The following is a 16,080-nucleotide window of genomic DNA, read 5'->3' as shown; positions in this document are numbered from 1 at the left end:
ATGAAAATTGGTAAAAATAACCATCATACATAATCAAACCAAATTTCATTGAAAAAAAATAAGGGTCACAGTTAAGTTTGAATGATTAAAATCAGTCAAAAAATGCATCTTTTCACGAGTTGTCACAGTTTGACGTCGCGAAAATAAAATTTTACGTTGACAACGTAATTTAATCCCCTGTAACTGTATCGTATGCCCTTAAAAACACAAAAAATCAATCAAATTATTGTATAAAAGAAAAGTGGTTTGAACCCGCTCGTTTTAAATTTAAAGTTTTTTTTTTTGGGGGGGGGGGGGGGGGGGGGGGGATTAAAACGAAAACAAACACATATGCAATATTTTTTCTGAGGGTAAACAGTAGACATGCTGCATGTAAAAAACAAGCATAGATAAAAACTAATGTGACAATTATAGTTAGTCCAGTCAATCTAGGATAAACCTTAAACAAATTGCAACAGAATATTTTTCTGCTCCGACCCGTCAAAAATGTCATTATATCAAACATACTAAAAGTCCTAAGAAATCGGAATGGTCTAAAGTCTTTTTTTGCGATTTAATATCATGGTTTTAAAACGTCTAAAATATGTTTAACAAAGGCCGCCATACATACAAAGGGGAATAATAGTAATAGATGAACATTTTGTTTTGGTTGATTCTGAGCGATGTTTTGACGAGTTTAGTGAATACAGAATGACAAAGAATATTTATTAAAAGGTAAGTTACTATATAATACGAGAATTGGTACAAAAAAACCGTATGAGTAGTGAATTTGGCGCATATTGACAAAAACAAGAAAAAGATAAAAGACGTCATCAAATTTACGTTTGAAACGCTTACCTACGATTTAATGTATTGTTAACAGTTAAAAAGTTGATTAATTGTATTGATACATCGTAAATAATATTAGGCTGAACAAATTCTCCGTCAATGACCGCCCATGGTTAAATGAAACGCATTTCTGTAAAACGTCATATAACAAAAAAATAAATCTATGGAAAGCCAATCGGGACATTAATCCAAGCATTTAACGTTTATCGATAAAAAAACAGAACGGCAACATTTAAAAGGAGTATTGCTCTCAACAAAAAGAATAAATGTATTGTGCTATTACTATTGACATGAAATATAAGAATAAACTAAGTGAATTTGAAAAAATAAGATAAATCCTATAGTTATTAAATAAAACAAATAAAAAAAGTATAATTTTTTTCTTTTTTCAATATGTGCAACTTGAAGACTGCATTTGTCAAAGTGTACTCTGGAGAATTATATTGATTTAAATCACCATAAAATGCTGATGATGATTGTTTAGGTAACTTTAATTCATAATTTTATAAAATAATCGATTTATGGGAATAAATTAATAGTATGGTCTTTTCAAAGTGACCGTTAAAATAGTAGAAAATTACAACCCGTAAAAAATAACCCGACGTACGATACATATCATACGATGGGATGTTAAGAAACAAAAGAAAATAAAACCAACAGATCTGAATCGAAATAGAATACTGTTCACAACATGTACAATAAGTCATAAGAAGAAGGGTAGAATAAAACCCACTGAAAATGCAATTTAATAAAACATGTCATTGTATGATGTCTGCTTTAATATCTGGTGTTGGCGCTTAAAAGAACAATTAAACTAAGCAATTCTAACTTTGATTTTATACTAAGTCCTTGAAATGTTCCGTTATTAAGAACGGTGTTTTTCTTTTTCAGGTGATATAAACTGCTTTGAGTATGGAAAATTGTGGAATTTATTTTAAATATGATAACAGAGAATCACTGGTCAAGTTGCGAGAAAAGGGGAGTCAAGGTATTGCTAAAGCAAGCAGCGAGAGAGGGGATGATTTAAATGTAGAGTCAGGTCAGTTTGTTCACCAATCCTGCAGAAGAACATATACAAATCCGACAGAAATTCTTAGATATAATAGACAAAAAAACATTCTGAAGGAAATTAAAGTCAATACTCCTTGTTTACGTTCCAAGTCGCAATTCAATTTCCAAGATCACTGCTTTCTCTGTGGCAGAGAAGCAACAAAAAATAAAAAGAAAGGTAGTGAAGTTTTTCCTGTACGAACAGATGACTTTCAGACTAGAATAATTCAAGTATGCAATGAACGTGACGATGAATGGGCATCAGAAATCTAAGGAAGACTTCAATCAAGTAGTGATCTGCATGCTGCAGATGCACTGTACCATCAAGCATGCAGCGTGAATTTCAGAACAAACAAAAAGATCCCTTTAGCCTTTTCACCTGCACCCAAGAAAAAAGAGAACAGCAGTAGGGGTAGGCCAGCAGCTTATGAGGACTATTTCTTAAACATTGTCGAATACCTAAAAAATCATGATGATGAACAAATCACAATTAAGGAACTCGTTGATAAGATGAATGATTCATGTGGAGAGCAAGCCTGCAGTTAAAACTTAAGAACCATTTTAAAGATGATATTCTTATCACAGATATATCCAGGAAAAGTAGTATTGTTACACTTAGAGATAATGCAACAACCATTCTACAAAACTTTTACCATCGACCAAAGCATAAAAATTCTGAAGATGAGAAACAAGCTATTATTTTAGCAGCTGCAAAGCTTATCAAAAGTGACATTCGATCAGTAGAAACTTCAAAGGAGTATTATCCATTTCCCTCAGACATAGCATCGATAGATCAGAACTTGCAATATGTCCCAGATAGTTTAAGACTCCTTATGAAAACAATTTTTGTTGAAAAAGACTCAAAACTGAAGATTGCATCAATTGGACAGGCAGTTATACAAGCGTCTAGACCTCGCATTCTTCTTACACCTTTACAGCTCGGGCTTGGCATACAGCTTCACCATAATTTTGCCTCCCGCTTTCTTGTGTCGACCATACACAGACTTGGGTTTGTACATCATACTCCGAGATTCAAAGATTTGAATCATCTGCCGCTATATCTCAGGGAAGATGTAAGCAATAGTTTTATTCAGTTTGTTGCAGACAATGTTGATCACAATATTATAACATTGGATGGTAATGATACTTTTCATGGTATGGGGCTTTTTGCAGGAATTACACCTGGAACTATGAAAACTGATGCTATTCTTAGAAGGGATGTTTCTGCAGAAGATATCAAGGCAGCAGCGAGAATCAACATCCAATATTACAAACCCCAAAATGACTTCATGGCAAAAATGTCATATTCTGAGCTAGAAAAAATCTGATGAGCCATCATAACGTAAAACGACGAATCAAGAGTTTCAACGTTATATAAATCTAATAATTTAATTTTGGATACAACACGTCTTCTGATTGGTTGAAAGTTTTCTGTCTATAAGCTCAAAGACAAGTTTGTTATGTGACAGTGACGTCATCAAATAATCATAAAGTTTCTGGTCGAGTCCATCACCGATACAAAAGTAGATGACACATGGAGTTTTTGGTAAGAACAAATTGACGGGTTTAAACAGAATGATTTTTTAAACAGAGACTTCGGTGCACCTTCTTATCAGCATGACGTTTCTAAGATGACAATACGAATACTAAAAACCCAGGTGTACAATTAGGCGTTGGTACTTAGATTAGTCACGGACCCGTGATATCTAGCTTCATTAGAGTTAATAGCACGAATTCTTATTTGGTAAAAAAAACCAATGCGACTCTCTTTAGATATTACCAGACTCAAACACCCGCGATCTCGGGTGTGTTCTAGCTTCATTAGAGCTCATTTGACGTATTCTTACTTTTATAACAAACAATGCAACACTCTGGAGATATTTGGTTTATTTGCTCTTAATGGACACAAATCTGGTCACTTGTTTGCTACCCAGTAAATTCGTATATTTGAAATAAAGATTTAACAAGTATATTTTTTTTCTGCAATTAAGAACATAAATAAATGTTTAGCTGACTAAACGATCACTTTCTTTTGATAGTATCTGTTTAATATAGATGAACATCTGATTGGACGACGTGTGCTATTTAGACACTACTAAACTCATCTGCGTGTTCCCCTATCAATAAGCGATTGTTTCAGTAGAAAATTATAAATCAAGTTTTGGATATTCGTGACTTATTTCAATTTATAAGTAATGTTACTGGATCTTGTATTACGTTTGCTAGCTTTCCTTGAATGTGTATTCTTGGTTAATTCGGGAGTTTTTTCTTCCAATGAAGAATCAGCGTTGGACAGTTATATCAATAATCTCATTGGATGTAAAGATATTCCTGGTAAGGCTTTATCATAACACTACATTAAGAGAAATATCAAAAGTATTAAAAAAAAAAAATAAAGAACAAGAACGAGAAAAAAAAACAACAACACCTCTTTCAACCAACCGAATGTTGTGATTTATTTTGACATTTTCAACTACTTTATGTTTACTAACATCGAAACTCAAAATGCATAATTTTATTTCTTTCTGTAATCCTGTTTTGTTTTCATTTTTTTTGAAGTAACATTGTTCATAGTTCCAATAAATTGTAGGTTAAATAAGGATAAGGGATTACGTAAGACATTTATTTGAAAAAATATCATACGAAAGAATTATGCTTATTGATGTGATAGAATAATGTTGACTAGCTGTTCGTTAGTTTATATGACATCTTCGTGTTCAGAATATTCAAAAAGTATACCACAAATGCACAAGTTGTTATCATCATTTATAACTATCACGTATAAATATTTATGTTTTGGGAATTATTTCAACCCTCCAGCAGTGAACGGGTTATTTTTATAATCTTATCAGTTCTGTCTGAAAAAAGTAAAATTACAAAAATACTGAACTCCAAGGAAAATTCAAAACGGAAAGTCCCTAATCAAATGGAAAAACACATCAAACGAATGGACAACAACTGTCATATTCCTGACTTGGTACAGGCATTTTCAAATTTAGAAATGGTGGGCTGAACATGGTTTTATAGCGCTAAATATCTCATTTGGTTAACAGTCGAATCAAATTCCTTTATTTTTACAACGATGCGTGAACAAAACAGACATAATCAGTAAAGTAGTCAAACTATTGTTACAGCTGTCATCACTGTGTTACAATGTCAAAACAAACCAAAAATTAACAAAAAACACAAAAAGCATTTATCAGATTAAAAAATCACATTCATTGTTTCGCGTGTTTGGACTACTGTTCAATTTAGTGGTTTATAAAATTGTGGATGGGAATGGAGAATATGTTATAGAGACAACAACCCGACATTAGAACAGACAACACCCGAGGTCTACCAATGGGTCTTCAATGCAGCGAGAAACTCCCGTACCCGGAGATGTCCTTCAGCTGGCCCCTTAACAAATATGTATACTAGTTCAGTAATAATGGACGTCATACTTGAGGGCATACGATACAATTTTGATAAACACGTTCATATAGACTACTAGTATTTTTTACCTGATTAAATGCAATATGTAATAAAAAATATACCTTCATTTGCTCCTTTTTGAGTAAAATGAGGTCGAAATTTTGTATATTAACTCAAAATTCGTATTTGTGGCAGTTTTTTCCCTTTCGAAAGAAAGACATAACTTTTTGTTTTAAAAGATAAACACAAATTTTTTTTTTGAGAACTTAATAAGATTTTTTAAAATCTATATCAAAAGCACTAACCTCACGATACATATACCAAATCTACATAATAATGCTTTTATAACACAATTCCAAGGTATTTTATTAAATAACATTTCTGTATGAAAGTGATTTGGGGGTTATCGTTACCATTAATAGCATATTTTTTAAAGCATTTTGATTTGAAATTATCAGAATAAATTTTAAAAAGCTGATAACCATTTCTTTTTATAAACCTTATGTTTACACATACATTGATATGTTCTATTTTAATCCAAGGACTTCAGCAGCTGGCAATATATGTATACATTTTATAATTCTGTAAATTCACAGTAGAAAATTTGTTAATTTATTTATCCCTTTGAGAGACCTGTGTCTTATTGTAAAATAAATATTTACAATAACGATGAATACTGGTTATTCTTGTTCTAAAGTTTATGATTGAAATAGGATGCAGTGTTGATAATCAAAATAAAACTTTATGAATTTGTTTCTCTTGAAGCACATGGTTTAATTAACCTTTATCAACAACAGTCAGAGCCAGAAACGCTACTAGATATTATTTGGGCAGTTTGAACTGCTATATTTATAAAATTCGCACCGTACGTGTACCACGTCAAAATGAGCAGGTCTTAGCTGATATAAGTTAAAAGGCCACTGTAGGAACTTCGGTATCATGAGAGAAGTTGTTTTACTCAGTATCTTTCTTTTTCAAATTTTGTTTTCTTTTGTCAAAATAAGATTCTATGGTACCACGGTGTTAAAGTTGTCGTTTGTGTACACTTTTATTTTTGGCAGATACCTATTCCTTTGTAACATAGTTATCTAGAAACACATTTAGGCGTCAGCCAGCGAGATTCTATATCTTATAATAAGTGTTTAATTGTTTATGACGAATGATTGTGTTTATTATTGACAGACTCTGTTATCTTTGTAAACATTCACACAAGGAGTGCGACACTGCAAATGCTTGATATATAGTCCAGACACTTGCTGTTTGTTTAAGCAAATTGATGGCATACAGAAGTATTTTCATTTAGCTTTATTTGTGTGTTATTTATCAATTGGTAATTTTGTTTTTAAAATTCTCCACTTTCAACAATAATTGAACAGGAAGCTAGAAAACAATTTTAAACAATAAGTACTGAAACACTGAATTTAAAAAAAGATCTTTCAAAATTGTATAAAAACAATGGAATATTTGTTTTTGTTTGTTTCAAAATGAAATTTAAAGCAAAATAATATTTGACGCCAAGTTTTTTAAAGTACGATTATTTCAACATAAACAAAATTCTATTCCATTTGAATTTGTTTTAGGTTGAATAACTAGTATATATTTGTTTAGGGACTAGCTGAAGGACGCCTCCGAGTGCGGGAATTTCTCGCTACATTGAAGACCTGTTGGTGACCTTCTGCTGTTGTTTTTTTCTACGATCGGATTGTTGTCTCTTCGACACATTCCCCATTTCCAATTCAATTCTAATTCTGGCATATGTTTGTTTGTTGTATGGACACTGATCAGTTGTGTTTATTTATGCATGTATCTTAATAAGTAGTAATTATGAAGGAATATTGCGATATAAAAGATCGTGGTTATACTGTTTAAAAGAGGGGCGAAAGATACCAGGTGGACAGTCAAATTCATAGACCGAAAATAAACTGACAACGCCTTGACAAAAAAGCAAAAGGACAAACAGACAAACAATAGTAAACAAAACACAACATAGAAAACGAAAGATTTAGCAACACTCACCCCACCAAAAATTGGTTGTGTTTATTTGCTTAAAAACACCGAAGATGCAATATTAAGATTAGAGGTTTGGAGCTGGAAAATCAGTAACTACTAAGAGATCTCTTGATTACTATTATTAGCTTAGTTTCTGCTATTATCTATTCGAACTCGGATTTTTAAAACTGCGTTATACACTGTGTATTATTTTGTGTTTGTTAATCTACATTATCAAGTTATATCGAGAGGATTGAGACCTCAAAAACATGTGCAACCCTTTTGCATTTTTCGCTTTTCCGAAACTTGTAGCCTTTGTTAGTCTTTGTGTGTTTTTTTAAATTTTGGTTTATTAATATGTTTCGAAGTTACGTTTGACGTCCGTTTCGCTGAACTAGTAAACGTCATTGTTTAGGGTAAGCAGATGCAAGCCTCTTGACGCGGCATTTTATTGGTGCGTTGAAGACCAATTGGTAACTTTGGGCTATTTCTGTTCTTTGTTTGGATTGCTTTTCTCTTTGATACGTTCTTCGTTACAATAATCAGCTCTATCACATTTGTCTCTAAATTATTAAAGTCAGAGACAATTATTATGTTACAACGAATTTGTGCAATCTATTGGAATTTCTATTCTTTTTCATTTCTCGCTTCCATAGCATTACAAAGGCTTGATATGAAATTTCGTTCAAAAGTCGTTGAGGAAAGTAATACACGTGTTATATTAAAATTTTGTCTTTGGCAATTCATAATTTTTCGAAAAATTATGAATTGCCAAAGACAAAATTTTAATATAACACACGTATCACATGGAATGAACAAATATATATCGGCATTTGCATGTTTGATATACTATTTTTTAAAGATATAATATAACCACTCGTTATATAATTACCGTACAGCTTGCAGGATAACTTAATTTAATTTTCATAAAATACAGGATTTTTTTTTAATTACTAATGCTAACTGATTAAATAAATGTAATTAGTAGCTAAGAAAGTGGTTTGAAAAAGCAGCCGCTGTGGCTTTAATATACGAAATTCTGGTTTTACAGGCCTTGGACTTGCAGTTGTAAAAGATTATGATGTCTTTTCCAAAGGGTATGGATTGGCTGATAAAGAAAAACAAATAAACGCAACCAGTTCAACAGTTTTCTGTGTGGGTTCAGTAACAAAATCGATGACAGCAATGCTTCTAGCTCGTTTGATATCTTCTGGCAAATACAGGTACATGTATAAATGCTTTAATCAGCACCATTTTGAAAAAATATACGACAATTCAGTATTAAAATCAACCACTTTTCAAATATAGATTCATGTTTCTATCTCTGTGTTGTTCGTTGATGTAATTATGATACCTTACAATGTACATATACATGATTGTTGTTAAAAACCTGATGCAATATAATTCTAAGCTTGAGGCTACAATACATGCTTCTGTGATAAAAATATTCAATTCGAAATTGTTTTTCAAAACCTGTATATAAATATTCCAACACTATACGCATATATTTGAATTTTATTCTTATTGGTTTTATCAACAAACATTCAATTTGGTTATTTACTGGATCATAAATAGAAGACACAAATACACAAGAGCGGTTGGAATATTGGTTCACAGGTTTGGAACCAAACTGATATCAATCGGACATACTTTTGTGAAGTGTGACATGGATGGAGAGTTGTCTCATTGGCACTTTTGCCATCACTGTCTATATCAGTATATACACGTATACTTATCTTGCTAAATTAATTCACTATCATGGTTAACTTGGTGGATGATTGCTGCTAATAATGCAGTTATTCAACTACTGCTTCCAAATGTAAAAGTGAAAAACATCAATACTCAATTCTCAAGTCATACGGACATTTATTTATACAAATTTGGTTGGCTTTTATAGTATATCTATATCACAGATGACCACTTGTCATTACCATAATCCCACCCTCTTTTCGTCTATTGTTTACTTGAGGAAAACGTAAGGTGCCAAAACTGAAACTGGACTGGTTGACCATTTCACAATATCTGGGTTCTTTGTATTTCAAATAATATCAACTACAAACAATTCATCAAAAGTGTGAGCTCACTTTATTGTTTTCCCTTCAGGCTTCGCTGGACCACAAAGATAAAAGACGTATTAGGGCCAGACTATACCTTTATAGATGATTGTATTACAGACTCAGTTACTCTAGAAGATATTTTGTCTCATCGCACGGGATTGGGATCGGCGGACCTTCTATTACAAGCCGGGATTCCAGAATATGTTACAAGAGAGCAAATGATGAAGTAAATATTTCCTTTTGTTATTCAAACTGTTCACATTTTGGAAAATAAATTACAAAGTGAATGACAGAACCTGATAAATTACCAGAAAATCATTTTTGTGGAAATGATAAATCTAAACTTATTAAAGAAAACCGTAGAAAAAAACAAAAGAAAAGGGCTTCAGAAGTAGCTTTTTGCTGCATTTAGACAAACATAACAGCCTTTTATAGCTGACTATATGCGGTATGGGCTTTGCGCATTGTTGAAGGCCGTACGGTGACCTATAATTGTTAATGTTTGTGTCATTTTGGTCTTTTGTGGATAGTTGTCTCATTGGCAATCATACCACATCTTCTTTTTTATATAATCAATGTTATGCTTTTTGCTATTGCCTAACATATACTCGTGGTACAAAGTTAAGTGCCATCCACTAATGAATTAGTTAATTAAAACTTGCTTAATGTCCAGTGTCAACTATATCATGCATATTCATTGCAAGATCTTATTTTACTTCAGTTAAATATATGATCAATTGACTCCTGTCGGAATAAACTAAGATTGCCAGTTTTCAGTCAAATGGTTGATAGTTATCCTCCGTGCCATTATATAGTCAAGTGTGCTTTAAGTGGCGACAAACAAAACACAACACATCAATTTAAAATGCCTGTACCGAGTCAGGAATATGACAGTTGTTACATGTTTTGAGTTTGCCATTAGATTAGGTACTCCCAAATTGAACTTTCCTCGTAGTTCTATATTTTTGAGATTTTACCAGAGAAGTTATGTTTAACAATGAATGCGTGGGTTCATTCATAATCTTTGTCAGTAATGAAATGAAATGAGAATAGCATGTTTGTGTACATTTATATATGAACATAACACTTTATATTTAGTACGTCCAGAGCGCTTCTTTGGTTTAACCTTCAGTGACAACGCTTAAATTTGGAAGCTTAGGATGTTTTAATACCACTTTAAAGCCTCGGTCACACCTTACCGGATAGCTCGAACGGACGCCTAACGGATAACCTTTTTTCAATCCGTTCATGTCCGTTAGACGTCCTTTCGTATCCGTTAGGCGTCCGTCCATATCCGTTGCATGTCCGTTAAGCGTCCGTTTTATCCGTTGACGTCCGTTTAACCGGTGGAAAATTTTGAGCATGTTCAAAACTTTGAACGGACGTCCAACGGATAAAATGTCCGTTGAACGTCCGTTAGGCGTCCGTTAATCGTCCGTTTTGTACGGTACTCGTCCGTTTTGTATCCGGTACGTGTCCGTCATGCATCCGTTGGAGATCCGGTAGACCAATTCACCAACGGACGTCTACCGGACGCCTAACAGACGCCTAACGGATAAAACGGATGTGAAACGGACATTAACGGAAGGATAACGGATAAAACGGATGCCTATCGGATGTAAAACGGACAAATGCCAATTGAAATTTCGCACGGTTTATTGCCTTTAATTTTTAGATGGTTTATTGCCTTTAATAATCAAATTATTTTGTTCATCCGTTTTATCCGTTACGCTTCCGTTAGGTATCCGTTTTATCCGGTACTCGTCCGTTGGATGTACGTTCGACGTCCGTTCTGTCCGGTACGTATCCGTTTCACGTACGTTCAATGTCCGTTGTGTGTCCGTTAGGCATTCGTTACATGTCCGTTAGGACACCAACGGACTCCCAACGGATACAAATTTTGTCAACGGACAACTTTCTTTTTATCCGTTAGGCGTCCGTTCGAGCTATCCGGTAAGGTGTGACCGAGGCTTAACACTTGAAAGGTTACATTAACAACACGAATCTGATCAACATAAAAATGTATACACTATGTTATTACCGAACTCAATGTAATATCTACCAGTTTTGCAAGAGACACTTGTGCTATCTTTTTGTTTTATTTTAGGAATCTTCATTACCTACCAAAACTACAAGAATTTCGGGATTCCTTCTTTTATAATAATATAGTTTACATTCTCGCGGCACATGTAGCTGAGAAGAGAGCTAATAAAACATGGGAACAATTAATGAAGGAGGAGTTACTAGTTCCATTGAATATGACGTCAACAGTGATATTAGATGAAAAACACAGCGAAACGCTAGCTGTTCCCTACATTGTTGACAAAACTGGCAAGCTGTACAAATCGGACGAACGACTTTATAGGTATATGTCAATCCTGTAATATAAATGAGGGGGAGGACAGGGGGGTATCCTTCTCCCTTCTCCCACCCTCTTCTCCTTTCTCCTACCCCTCTTCTCTTTATTTTTTTTTCTAATTTACCAGAAAAAAGAGAGATATTTTATTTTTTCATATTTTATTTTTTCTCCAACTTTTTCGCCTTTTTCCCAGCCTTCCTCTCCTTTCTCCTACCCCCTTTCTCCCTGTCTCCCTTACCCCTGTCCTCCCCCTCATAAATAAGATAGTAGCGAACATTGAGAATTAAACAATTCACTATTTGTCTCCACTAAATGAAACGTATTTGTTTGCACAAGTTGAATGGTTCTTTCAAATGACATTAACACGACTATGTGACATGAAATCTGAAAAAAAGGGAATAACCCCGAACATATAGAGAGGCATTAGATTAGTCATTTCGAGAACGCTTCGAAAATTTGAATAAATCCTAACACACATAAAAGCTAATTAAAATATGATTTATTGTCAAAGAAGTCTTAGAACAGAACCAACGCACGTTTTTACTTATTATACGATGTAATTTCATAGTCCTTTTACTGTATCTGTACACAATTGTACATCGGGTAATTTATTTGAAAGGCAGTTAGTTTCAAAAAAGAATATCAATTTTGAATTTTCAATGTTTATTTTGCAATTCGTTTGAATATAATTATATCTATTTTGTGCAAATGTTGTAGGTATAATCGTATTTCTTAATCAACTGATAGAAAAGAAGGGTCTTCAGTTATGAATTTTTATATCAGCATTTTTTTTTTATTGTATTCAATTAAACTGTTGTATTCCTGGTTTCTTCGAAATTAATTAAGAACTAACTGACAAAAAAGCCATGATGATTGTTAAACATATCACCAAAGATACCAGGTTTATAATTTCGTAAAAAAAAAACAATCAGTGACACTTAGATTAAAAGTTTTAAGGTAAAATCAAATACGAATTTAAATAGCATTGAAAAAAATACGCTGTGCTTAAAACGAATTCAGCCAATATATGCCTTGTTGTAGACAACCGTTTGTGTTTCGAAGAATGCAAGAGTTTATAAACAAGACATTCTTCTTTCAAAGTTAAAACTGAAACAATGGTTTTTTAATTAATTTTCAGTAATTTACCCAAACATTATTACGTGTATAAAGAAAATAAAAACAACTTTGAATGTACATCGCGAGAATCACGGATCAGTTTACTACTTCTTTTTATTTTCTAATTGTGTTTTAATTTTTTGTGTTTTGTAACGCATTTGCATGACTTCATTTTTACCAAGAAAGCACACACACACACATACAACATCACCAATTATATTCAACTAGTTTTTCGAAGTTTAAACTAATTTCATACTTTTTAACTTCAAACACTGATACACGTTATAAGTAAAATTTATGTTGCATTTTTTACAAATGGGAAGTAAAATCTTCATTGTATAATGTAAATTGAAATGTTTGCAGCCTGCACCCTTTTGGACCATCTGGTAGTATTTGTGCATCCGCTGATGACATGACCAAATGGTTAAAGTTGATCACGTCTAAAGGAAAGATCGATGAAGGTGCAGAACAAATCATTTCTGAATACGTCTTCAAAGGACAATTCAATATAAAAAGTGTACTAAATAACATGTGGGCTAATGCATACAGTTTGACACAACCACAGTTCCCAGTAGCGTTTGACTCATTAGGTTATGGATATGGATGGTTTGTGTCATATTACAGAGGTAAGTGTAGGAATGTTTGTTATAAATCAGATGCATGATATACATTCAAAAGTAATACAAAACAATAAAATTGAGAAAGGAAATGGTGAATATGTCAAAGCGACAACCACCCAACCATAAAGCAGACAACAGCCGAAGGCAACCAATGGGTCTTCAATGTAGCGAGAATTCCCTCACCCGTAGGTGTCCTTCAGCTGGCCCCTAAAAATATGCATAATAGTACAGTGATAATGGACGTCATACTAAACTCCGAATTATACACAATAAGTCTTTTTAACACTCGTTAAAACATATCATGTGAACAGTCTGACATGTTGGACAAACAGATGAATGTAATTTTTTAACGGTAATAAACTGTGAAACATTATCTAAAGATCTCAGAAATTTTGGAAAAAACCCGGTTATAATAGATAGAGCAGACACCAAATAGCAACCGTTAGTGTAATGAAAAAGGCTTATACCCGGCCACGTCCACTTTTATTTTTTGTCTATCTGTTGATTTAAGCCTTTTTCAACTGATTTTTATAGTTCGTTCTTATGTTGTACTGTTATACCACTGTCCCAGGTTAGTGGGAGGGTTGGGATCCCGCTAACATGTTTAACCCCGCCACATTATTTATGTATGTACCTGTCCCAAGTCAGGAGCCTGTAATTCAGTGGTTGTCGTTTGTTTATGTGTTACATATTTGTTTTTCGTTCATTTTTTAACATACATAAGGCCGTTAGTTTTCTCGCTTGAATTGTTTTACATTGTCTTATCGGGGCCTTTTATAGCTGACTATATGCGGTATGGACTTTGCTCATTGTTGAAGGCCGTACGGTGACCTATAATTGTTAATGTTTGTGTCATTTTGGTCTTTTGTGGATAGTTGTCTCATTGGCAATCATACCACATCTTCTTTTTTATATTATTCCATTAACACTTAGCTATCAGAAATTCCACAAAACAGAGACGAAAAATACAAAAGGGAATTCAGTTTGATAATTCGAAAATGAACTAACAACGCCATTGTAAAAAACAACCGAAAAACCAGAGAAAACGATAATATACCAAAAAAAACACATAAAACTAAAGACTAAGCAACAATATGAGAACATTACCTAAAACGGATCGTGATGTAAGTGTTCTGGATAGGCGAGCATTGCCTACGGACATCTAAAAAACCCCAATGTGCACTAGAGTTAAAAAAACATGTATGCATATAGTACACAACTTTTTTTATATTATAGGTTACAAAGTGTTTCACCATTCGGGATCCTTGTATGGCTATAGCTGCAAAATTACATATCTTCCTGACCGCGGTAGTGCATTCGTATTTTTCACAAATGGACCAGGGGAAACTAAATTCGACGAAACTATTAGCCCAGTGTTCTACTATATGTTAGATTTAATGTTGGGTTATCCGAGTTGGCTCAATGAAACAACAGCCTGTTCATACCCAGCTCCTTGGAGGAATTACCGTAGTAAAAGGTCTTCTCAAGACGTTACGTCGGTTTCGGGTAAAGAATTACAGGAAACAGACATGCATACTGGTGAATACAGCCACCCGTTGTACGGAAGTGTGACTATAACTATAACCAATAACACCCTCCATATCAGCTACGGTTTGTTGTTGACAGGCAAACTTATTCCAACGTCATCTTCATTTCAGCTTCAGTTGTTTCAGCCTTTACGTGATGTTTTTCTTTCTATCCTTAATGTATCATTTCAAAATCTTTCGATTCAGAACAAATATCAAAATATTGAATTTTTATCCTTATTCGAGAAGTATACGTTTTCAAGGGTTGATTATGAAAGTGAGGTCAGCGGTTCCAATATAGTAAATTGTCAACTGAAATTTGTTTTTGTATTGATTGTGCTTATGCAATATATTTGAAGTTCAAATGTCAAATGCGTGTAGTTTGATTTGCAATTTTAGAAAAATCATAGTCTTTTGAATTAAATTATGAACTTATTCTTTCATATGCAATATAACAACAATGAAATAATGATTGGCCATTGCCTTTTAAAGCAACATTTTACAATTAGCTTTCAACTGTTGACAAAAAAATACAAATTTCTGGAGGCAAAACGGACAAAAAAGCATGTACACACTTGGAAGGATGTATATTAAAACAAAGTGACAAGTAATCCATAAAAGTAGTTTAGTTTTTAATTAGGTCGCTAGTTTTCTCAATGAGTTGTTTCATAGCTGACTTAATATTAATTTTTTTTGCTCATTGTTGAAGGCTGTATGATTGGCTTTAAATTTTTATTCTGTACACTCACTTCATTTAAATTTTGTTGGGGAGTTGTCTAATTGACAATCAAAATTCATTTTCTTATTTTTAACTTCATTGCATTATGTAGATTTATTAATATTTTCCATTTAATTCATTGGTCATTCCCAAATCTTTTTTGAAATGTACACTAGAACGTTTTGTAGATTTGAAGTTGACACCAGTGCACTAAACTATTTCTTATAAAGGAGGATTGCAGACCCACTTTTAATAGAGGGAATGGTTTTCTGAATAATGCTTATTATGCATAATATATTGAATATGTCTAAGGATAAAATTGTTTTTCTCCTTTCAACTTTACAATATCTTCATTTCGTTTTAAACTTTCCTCTGAGTTCAGTATTTTTGTGATTTTACTTTT

General features: G+C 33.2%; 1 protein-coding gene across 1 annotated transcript; it reads left to right on the top strand.

The window, feature by feature from the left end:
- Nucleotides 1-4,073: 4,073 nt before the first annotated feature.
- On the top strand, nt 4,074-15,316 carry LOC134716554 (uncharacterized). The gene is made up of 6 exons (XM_063579564.1): nt 4,074-4,212; nt 8,333-8,504; nt 9,385-9,564; nt 11,446-11,703; nt 13,177-13,439; nt 14,670-15,316. The coding sequence occupies exons 1-6, from the start codon at nt 4,074-4,076 to the stop codon at nt 15,314-15,316; spliced, it is 1,659 nt and encodes a 552-aa protein (XP_063435634.1).
- Nucleotides 15,317-16,080: the final 764 nt, after the last annotated feature.

This window comes from Mytilus trossulus, chromosome 4 (genome assembly GCF_036588685.1).
Source record: "Mytilus trossulus isolate FHL-02 chromosome 4, PNRI_Mtr1.1.1.hap1, whole genome shotgun sequence".
NCBI classification, from domain to species: Eukaryota; Metazoa; Mollusca; class Bivalvia; order Mytilida; family Mytilidae; genus Mytilus; species Mytilus trossulus.
The sequence above is the reverse complement of the archived record's forward strand: the minus strand, read 5'-3'. Positions and strand labels throughout refer to the sequence as shown.

What these genes read in the sequence shown, in the direction of transcription:
- LOC134716554 (XM_063579564.1), top strand. Translation starts at nt 4,074, where the DNA reads ATGTTACTGGATCTTGTATTACGTTTGCTAGCTTTCCTTGAATGTGTA. An exon ending in TCGGACGAACGACTTTATAG is followed by an intron (nt 11,704 to 13,176) that starts GTATATGTCAAT and finishes AAATGTTTGCAG; the next exon opens with CCTGCACCCTTTTGGACCAT. An exon ending in GTTTGTGTCATATTACAGAG is followed by an intron (nt 13,440 to 14,669) that starts GTAAGTGTAGGA and finishes TTTATATTATAG; the next exon opens with GTTACAAAGTGTTTCACCAT.